The sequence below is a fragment of the Microtus oregoni genome, unplaced genomic scaffold (assembly GCF_018167655.1).
Source record: "Microtus oregoni isolate MIOR12 unplaced genomic scaffold, Mior012 000031F_ref0000149, whole genome shotgun sequence".
NCBI classification, from domain to species: Eukaryota; Metazoa; Chordata; class Mammalia; order Rodentia; family Cricetidae; genus Microtus; species Microtus oregoni.
This window is the reverse complement of record NW_024543090.1, coordinates 20,929,834-20,939,247: the sequence shown is the minus strand read 5'-3', so window position 1 is coordinate 20,939,247 and position 9,414 is coordinate 20,929,834. Positions and strand designations below refer to the sequence as shown.

Here is a 9,414-nt window from a genome sequence, read left to right as displayed (position 1 = left end):
CAATGAGGACGCAGAAAACTTCATTTGGGTGGAAGCTGGCGCGTGCGTTTAAAAAAAAAAAACAGGGAAGAAAAAAAAGAGGCGCGGGCTTCAAAAAGATGGCACGGTCGTCGCGCAGCCCCTCGTCCCTGGAGACGCAGTCTTGCAGTGACTCTTGTGACTCGCCTTTGTCTTTTACTACCTCCATGGAGTGGGACACCCAGGTGGTGGCAGGGTCCTCCCCTCTAGGTCTGAGGACTGAGATGGAGGGGTCACCCGTCGACCTGCGGCTGCCTGAGTGGTTGGAACCCGAGAGGTGTGCCGTGTTCCATTGCGCACGTTGCTACGCGGTGCTCGCTGACACCGTGCATTTAGCCTGGGACCTGTCGAGGACTCTCGGGGCCGTGGCATTCTCCAGTGAGTGAGGCGAGGGCAGGAGGAGGGGCACTCCCGACGACTCGGAACGGAGAGGAAGTGGGTGAGGAAGGCGAGTTTTGTTTTCCCGAGCAGAACCTTAAAGCCTGGACCTCTCAGGAGCTGAGCTTGCGCTTTTAACTGAGCCCCCCCCCCCCCTTTTATGTTGACTTTATGACCAGGGTGAGTCTGGTGGGAGGTTTTCCTGTTCAAAACCCGTTTGTCTTTCAGGAGTCACAAACAATGTCGTTTTGTTCGAACCCTGTCTGGTTGGCATTGAAGGTTTTCTCAAATGCAGGTACGTGTGGAGAATTCCTGAGGTGGATCTATAGTTCTTGATTTAGTGATACTGAGGAGTACCTAATTATCATAAACAAGAAGAAAACTTATTTTTGTTGTGGCGTAAGTTTATTAAATTCATAAATATGTTTGGATGAAATACTTTTTATGCATTTGAATCATATCAACAGGACATTAATGAAATGAAAATTAGAGTTGGGTGTATATTTTAACGTCTGAGGACCACATCCTATGAGATAATTAGGACTATTTAAATTTAACTTGGAGTTTATAGTATAAATCATGACAGGACTGATTCGGTAATAATCTCCGAAACCAGGGAACAGAGTTGAATGGTATTTGAGTATTGCTAGTAATTTGCATCTTCCCTTGCTAATACTTTCCCATAGCAGTAAAGCACTCAGCAAATTTGTGCTTAGGAGGCTAAAACTCTTAAGACTTTGCCAAACTAAAGACACATTCCTGTCCCTAGAGGAGTCCCTTCTTACCCAGTGGCTCTTGCCTTTTAATCTCAACACTCTGTGGTGTGTATTTGGTTGGGCAGAGGGAGGCGATTCCCTGAGTTCCAGACCAGCCGGGTCTATAAAGAGTTTCAGGACAGCCAGAGCTGTTACACAGAGAAACCCTGTCTTGAAAAACAAAAACAAACAAGCACAAAATGATGTGTGTGAGTGTAGTTGTGGTGTATGGCACACATATTGTGTGAGTGTGGTTGTGGGGTATGGCACACATATTGTGTGAGTGTGGTTGTGGGGTATGGCATACATATTGAAGTCCAAAGGCAACCTGAAGGCATCTTTCTTTTCACCACGCTGGTCCCAAGAATTAAAACTCAGCTCCTCAGGCTTGGCAGCAAGTGCCTTCACCCATCAAGCCATCTCACTGGGCCTGGAGTGACATTTTTGATATTTGTATTTAGTTACATAAAATAACTGAATCTCACAAAATCTTTTATTTTTGTTCTTAGTAATAATGGTCTTGCCTTGACTTTATAATTCTGCCTCTGCCTCCCAAGTGCTGGGTTCTCAAGTATGGGAACCTACATTAAACCTCTTTTAAAAAGCCTGATAAAAAGTTGTAATTATCTATTTGGAGATGTGCCATAGCTTAAAAATACAATACTTGCCTAACTTGTATGAGGTGCTAGAGTTGATCTGTGGTACTTCAAGAAAATACATACAAGAATAGAGTTAGGGCTGGAGAGATGGCTCAGTGGTTAAGAGCATTGCCTGTTCTTCCAAAGGTCCTGAGTTCAATTCCCAGCAACCACATGGTGGCTCACAACCATCTGTAGTGAGTTCTGGTGCCCTCTTCTGGCCTGCAGATATACACACAGACAGAATATTGTATCCATAATGAATAAATAAATAATTAAAAAAAAAGAATAGAGTTAGATTTCTGTTTCACATTATAATCTAAGGATAGTTTTATTATCTTTATTACTTTAGTGTTTGTGGGGGGAGATTATGTGTGTATTCATAGCTGGGTGGACATGTGAGGGTGAGAGGCGTCAGTCTCTGCTGTTGGGGTCTCCTGAGGATCAGATTCCGCTCACCACGCTTGGTAGCAGGCACCTTCACCTGTAAAGCTGTCACTCCAGCCCTGATTTCCTCCCTGGGTTCATCTAATTGGTTTTTTGTTTTTGTTTGTTTTTTTTTTTTAAATATTATTTATTTATTTATTATGTATACAATATTCTGTCTCTGTGTATGCCTGCAGGCCATAAGAGGGCACCAGACCCCATTACAGATGGTTGTGAGCCACCACGTGGTTGCTGGGAATTGAACTCAGGACCTTTGGAAGAGCAGGCAATGCTCTTAACCTCTGAGCCATCTCTCCAGCCCCTTGTTTTTGTTTTTTAATTGTTTTTATTGAGTTATATATTTTTCTCCCCTCCCCTTCTACCCTCTCCCAATTTACTCAGGAGATCTTGTCTTTTTCTATTTCCCATGTAGATTAGATCCATGTATGTCTCTCTTAGGGTCCTCATTGTTGTCTAGGTTCTTTGGGATTGTGAATTGTAGGCTGGTTTTTCTTAGCTTTATTTCTAAAAGCCACTTATGAGTGAGTACATATTGTAAGCAAATGTGTTATAGTAGTGTTGCAGGGATACCCTGACTTATCGGGAAGCCAGGATATACTTAGAGCTGCAATAGGACAGCTCTGGAGAGGGGGTAGAGCCACAGTAGGACAGCTCTGGAGGCTGGAGCTGCAATGGGACAGCTCAGTTCTGGAGAGAAGGTGTCCTGACTATCAGGAATCCAGGCTACTTGAAGCTGGGGCGCGGACGGGAGGGGTGGATAGTCTCCCTGAAGGATATAGGGATCCTGTTCTCCTGGAGAGCACCGCTACAGCTGAGTTCTGCTCCATTCTCTTTAGGGAGCGTCTTAGCAGAACTATCTGCTTCTTACTCCAGCCCAAGATGTTTCTTCTTACTAACACTCTGCTAAAGGAAAGCCCCCCTAGCCTGGTCTACAAGAGCTAGTTCCAGGACAGGCTCCAAAACCACAGAGAAACCCTGTCTCGAAAAACCAAAAAAAAAAAAAAAAAAGGAAAGCCCCCAGCAGTAATGTAGCAATCTCCTCCTGCTTGGCCTTGCTCAGCCTCCCTTAAGGAACATTCTAGCAAGGTTCTTCTTTTCTGCTCTCCCTTGCTGAGATGCTCCTCCCAGCCAGGTTCTTCTGGTCTTGTGGTCTGCACTGGTGAATGAAGGTCGTCACTCAAGACTCTTTTGAGAAAGAGATTTATTTGGGAAGGAGAAATCCAGGAGAGTGGCCTCCTCTGCCCCCGAGGCAGCTCTTAACTAAAGGGGTGAGAGGCTTTTATAGGGCTTCTTAAGGGCGTAGTTTTCCCAGGGTGAAGGGAAGTGATCAGAAGCAGTTCAGAAATTAATATTTTGTCACAAATTTTGTTCTTTGTTGTTTCTTTTGAGATGAGTCTTCTCTAGCCCAGCTGTCCTTGGAAGCCTGTGAGTTTGAACCTGAGAGCCCCTGCCCAGCGTCTGAGTGATGAGATCACCATCGAGGGCAGCAGCAGTGTTTCCTTGTTCTCTGGGTTTTCTCACGTTATCCTCTGCTTCTTCCCATTCCCAACAGCACGTACAACCGTCTGTTCTGTGGTTCCTGTCAGGTTCCTGTTGGTTTCCATCTGTATTCCACCCATGCTGCTCTGGCTGCCTTGAGAGGCCACTTCTGCCTCTACTGTGATAAAATGCTGTGGTGAGTAGACAGTGACATTGTTACCAAATAAGGGGTTCAAATCTTCTAGCAGAATCCAGGTGTGGATAACTAAAGAAGATGCAAACGGCCAGGCACTAAAGACAAAATATAACTCTGTGATAAATACAATTACTTCGGATGTTTTATTGTATCATGTCTTAATAGTCATATGAAATAATTTAAGAGCATTCATTCGTTAAGGGAAATTCTGAGAGTTATGCTTTTGCAAAATAGTGTCAGGGATAACTTGGTTTGCTGCTGTGCCTCATGTCCTTCTTATACATAGGACTTGGCCTGCACGGTACCCAGCCTCAAAGAAATATATATGTAGTCGGGCAGTGGTGGTGTACGCTTTTAATCCCAGCACTCGGGGGCAGAGACAGGTGGATCTCTGTGAGTTTAAAGTCAGTCTGGTCTACAAAGCAAGTTTCAGGACAACCAGAGTTAAACAGTGAAACCCTGTCTCGAAAAATGAAGGAAGGAAGGAAGGAAGGAAGATTGAAGATATATAACTCATCCAACTAAGCCAGTCAGATTTTTCTATTCCAGCAATTTGAAATGAGGGCTGTCTTGGTTACTTGTCTAGTGACAGGACAACATAGCATACCTGGCAAAAGCAACCTTAAGGGAGGGAGGGCTTACTGTGGCTCACAGTCTGTGGGTATAGTCCATCATGGTGGGAAGCCATGGAGGTGGCTGGTTGGATTGTGTCAGCAGGCAGGAAGCAGAGATTAATGCTAATCCTCAGCTTCCTTTCTCTGTCTTTTAATGACTTACATTTATTTTTTATGTGCATTTGTGTTTTGTATCATGTATGTGTATGTGAGGATGTAACAAGTCACAGACAGTTGTGGGCTGCCAAATGTTTGCTGGGAATTGACCCCAGATCCTCTGGAAGAGGAGCCAGTGTTCTTAACCATGCTGGGCCATGTCTCCAGCCCTTGCTTTCTCATTTTTATTTTTAGTACAGTACTCTAGCCTGTGGAATGGTGCTGCTCGCTTATAGAGGGCACCTTTGCATAGAGGCCTGTTCCCATGTCATCCCAGATCTGTCAAGGTGATAATATTGACCACATGACCTAGAGTCATTTTTAAGATGATACTCGTGCTGAGCTTGGAAAGTGAGTACTCTACACTCGGAATAACTATCTTCTGCACTTGACTCCAGACACAGAGAAAATCTTACCTGATGGAAAAGATGAATGAAATGAAGACTGGAGTATAGTAATGACTGTGTGATCTCATTTACTATTTTTTACATTGGCTATTTTATCATCTTCCTAGCTAATTAAACATTTGGCTTACAGTATTTTATTTTCATGAAACTGAACAGGCTGGAGAAACGGCCCAGAGGTTAAAATTACTAGAGCTCTGTCAGAGTACCAGAGTTCAGACTCCAGCACCAACCTTCCTGTTTCCCCAGTGACAGGACCAAGGTACACCTCACCCTGCCCAGCCTTCAGTGAATTGTTTACTCACGGTAGTTATTCATTTGATTCTGGGTTTGTTTTCAGTTCTCACGAGATAATTTTGTCTCTGAGAATGTGAAAGGATAAGGCAGAGTTTGTGGTTTTAATTGAAAATCTGTTTTTCCAAATAAAATACACCATGGTCCTTGAAGCCACTAAGGCAGGCTTTGATTAATGTGTAATGGTACTAATACTTTATATATTTTCTCTCTAGCTATGTCTTGAAAACAAAGACCATAGTAAATGCTTCTGAGATGGATATTAACAACCTGCCTCTCCAAGAAAAGATTGCAGAGGTAAGCTTGATTATGTAGTTAGTTACTTAATATACACAACTTTTTTTTTGTTTTATTTTTTTGGTTTTTTTTGAGACAGGGTTTTTTTTTTTTTTTTTTTTTTTTTGGTTTTTCAAGACAGGGTTTCTCTGTGGTTTTGGAGCCTGTCCTGGAACTAGCTCTTGTAGACCAGGCTGGTCTCGAACTCACAGAGATCCGCCTGCCTCTGCCTCCCGAGTGCTGGGATTAAAGGCGTGCGCCACCACTGCCCGGCAGTATACACAACTTTTTCGTTTTCTTTTTAGAGACAGGATTTTACTTTGTACCTGTGACTGGTCATATTAACTATGTAGACCAGACTGTCCTAGAATTCAGCTATATCCTTTCACTTATATAGGCAAGTGTGTATGTGTGTGTTGGGAATTTTTTTTAAAGATTTTTATTTTAAATCTGGTAACATTATATAAACAGCAAATTGAGGGCTGAGTGAGTTTAAGAGTATCCTCAATCTATGTCTCTTCCCAGCTGAAAGAGAAGATAATACTAACACATGCTCGATTAAATTCACTGACAAAGATTCTGAAGGAAGTGACTCCTGATCAGTCTAACCAAGAAAATTGAAGAAGCAGGTATGAGCACAGAACTTTCTCCCATCTTCAACAATAGGACCATTTGGTCGGTCTGTCTATCTTTCTTTTCTAAGGTCTCTGCATGTGTGTGTGTCTTTGGCAGATGTGTACTGGTGCTTGTGGAGACCAGAGGAAGAGTGGGATCCTCCGGAGCTGGAGTTGTTGCTGAGAACGAAACTCTGCATAAACTGGAAGTGCTCCTAGCAGCAGATCCGTCTCTCTAATCCCCGCTGGTCTTTTCACTTCTTTTTATTGTTGCTTTTGTTTCTGTTTTGGAAACGTGGTCTCACTAAGTATCTCCAGTTGTCCTGAAACTCCCAGGGATCCTCCTGCCTCTGCCTCTGGAGTGCTGGGACTACTGGTGTGGCCGCGGCCCCTAAATGACCTTTTATTTTAAACAGCACTAAGGATGAGAAGACTGCAGATGTGGCCTCACAGACTGTAGTTCCTGCCTTTGACAAACAGGCACGAAGATCAGCAGCTCAAGATCATCCTTGGTCAACCTAAGCTTCATGAGAAAGTGTCCCCAAATCCCTGCTTGCCCCAAATGAGCATTTTACAGTACGCCTTTGAGCTTGTGACTTTCCCCAGCTCACCAGCCCACTCTTACTTTGGGGAGTATTGATTCTTTATTTTTTCTTTCTTAATAAATTGTGACTCTGATACTTTAAAAAAGTTGTTTTAGGCCAAGTGGTGGTGACGCACACCTTTAATCCCAGTACATAGGTAGCAGAATCAGCAGATCTCTGAGTGTGAGACCAGCCTGGTCTACAGAGTGAGTTTTCTGACAACTAGGGCTACACAGAGAAATCCTGTCTGGAAAAACTAAAACCAGCAACAATGCTTATCTCTGAAAACATCTTTCACTACTAATTACCAATTAGCATGCAGTGTCCCTTGTGTTCATGATGTAAAGATATGCAGTTGCCATGAAAAAGAGATGGGGTTAATAGTGATGCTACTTCTACATGCCATTTATGTGAATACTGATAAATATTTGCTTGGTTGTGTTTTGTTTTTTTGAGACAGGGTTTCTCTATGTAGTCCTGATTGTTTTAGAACTTGCTCTCTAGACCAGGCTGGTCTTGAACAGAGGTCCACCTGCTTCTGCCTCTGAAATTAAAGGCACTTGCCACCATCTCCAAGCCTTTATTTTGAGAGAGATTTCTCTAGGTAGCTTTGACTGTCCTGGAACTTGCTATGTTGACCAGGGTAACCTTGAATTTACAGATTCACCTGATAGAATTAAAGGTGTATGTAGCCGCACGTGGCTCTTAGAAATCATTTTTGCAGTGCTGAAGAGATTAAGATCAGCAGTTAAAAAAAAAAAAAAAAAACAAAAAAAAAAAAGATCAGCAGTTAAAGAGTATTGCCTGATATTCCAAAGGGCCTGAGTTCAATTCCCAGCAACCACATGGTGGCTCACAACCATCTGTAATGAAGTCTGGTGCCCTCTTCTGGCCTGCAGGCATGTACACAGATAGAATATTGTATACATAATAAATAAATAAATAAATATTTAAAAAAAAGAAATCATTTTTGCAGCCAGGTGGTGGTTGTGCACGTCTTTAATCCCAGCACTTGAGGGGCAGAGGCAGGAGGATCTCTGTAAGTTCAAGGCTAGCCTGGTCTACAGAGTGAGTTCCAAGACAGGCCCCAAAGCTACAGAGAAACCCTGTCTCAATAATCAAAAACAAAACAAATCATTTTTACTTATGTAAATAGATAATGCCGGTGGTAATGGTTCACTTGGGTAGCAGAAGCAGGTAGATCTCTGAGTTGGAGACCAGTCTAGAGGGAGTTTCAGGACAGCCATGACTACACAGAGAAACCTTGTCTCAAAAAACAAACAAAAACCCAAAATAAATCAACAAAAGATATGTAAGAAGTAACAATGAATAAATTGCATAACAAACAATGTGTACTGTTTGCTGTTTCTAGACAGGGTCTCACTGTGTAATAATCCTGGCCACTATGAAACATGGACTTTGAAGCCCAGGGACTTCTTGAACACAGATCCACCTGCCTTGGCCTCCTACATTCTGAGATTAAAGATGTGCACCACAAGCCTGTTGGGACTGCAGAAGCTGTCAGATCCCCTGGAACTATAGTTAAAAGTCAGATATGGGTGTTAGAAACTGAACTCCAATTCTCTGCAGTAGCAATAAATGCTGTCAACTGCTGAGCCATCTCTTCAGCCCCACAGAATGGGACCTAATAAATTAATAATACATTGACTCTTTGCGGGAGGGATTTCAGGACAGGGTTTCTCTGTGTAACAGTCCTGGCTGGCCTTGAACTTACAGAGATCCGCCTGCCTCTGTCACCACTATAACCACTATACGGCAAACAATTTTGTTTGTTTTTTGAAGACGAGGTTTCTGGATGTAACTTTGAAGCCTGTCCTTGTACTAACTCTGTAGACCAGGCTGGCCTCGAACTCACTGAGAAACCCTTGCCTATGCCTCTCAAGTGCTGGAAATTAAAGGCGTGTGCCACCACTGCCCAGCTCATTGAATCCTTTTTGAGATAGGATCTTACTATTCTATAGCCTGTATTGGCCTCCAAGGTGCAATTCTCCTACCTCAGATTCTTAAGTGCCTAGTGACCTACAATGCTCAGCTGTGGATTTTTAAAACACATGTAAATGTATTTACCTTAATGTTTACATATTTCCTTAAAACTGTGTGTAGGTTTCTGGGGCCTAAGACATGGTAGGTGAAAGGTCTGCCACTTACCTACATTTCTTTTTATTTTTTATTTTTTGTGCATTGGTGTTTTGCCTGTATGTATGTCTGTGTGAGAGTCAGATCTTGGATTTACAGGCAGCTATGAACTGCCATGCGGGTGCTGGGAATTGAACCCTGGACCTCTGAACGAGAAGCCAGTGCTCTTAGCTGCTGAGCAACCTCTAGCCTCCATACATTTCTGATTTAATAACTATTTTTCATAATGTCTGAATTTGCCATTTTGGATGAGACTTTCTATAGAAAATTAAGTGCTTGAGCCTGACTCAGATTAAGCTGGGAAGCAGATGTGTTTATATACATATTTACATGTGTGTCCAGGAAATGTGTTTCCCTCATAAAATCTATGTTCACTATGGAAAAATGGAAGTCAGAAGACAGCT

The 9,414-nt window shown here is 42.8% G+C and overlaps 1 protein-coding gene across 1 annotated transcript; it reads left to right on the top strand.

Moving 5' to 3' along the window:
• The first annotated feature begins 23 nt into the window (after positions 1 to 23).
• On the top strand, positions 24 to 7,592 carry Oip5 (Opa interacting protein 5). Its single transcript, XM_041679100.1, has 6 exons — positions 24 to 396; positions 625 to 691; positions 3,789 to 3,911; positions 5,595 to 5,676; positions 6,181 to 6,284; positions 6,388 to 7,592. Exons 1-5 carry the CDS (start codon positions 99 to 101, stop codon positions 6,274 to 6,276), a joined length of 666 nt encoding a protein of 221 aa, XP_041535034.1. The 5' UTR covers positions 24 to 98; the 3' UTR covers positions 6,277 to 6,284; positions 6,388 to 7,592.
• The last annotated feature ends 1,822 nt before the right edge of the window (positions 7,593 to 9,414 follow it).

Bases quoted from the DNA above. Each gene is read 5' to 3' on its own strand.
- Oip5 (XM_041679100.1), top strand. From the start codon at position 99: ATGGCACGGTCGTCGCGCAGCCCCTCGTCCCTGGAGACGCAGTCTTGC. The intron at 692-3,788 runs GTACGTGTGGAG...CATTCCCAACAG, and splicing joins GAAGGTTTTCTCAAATGCAG to CACGTACAACCGTCTGTTCT. The intron at 5,677-6,180 runs GTAAGCTTGATT...GTCTCTTCCCAG, and splicing joins TCCAAGAAAAGATTGCAGAG to CTGAAAGAGAAGATAATACT.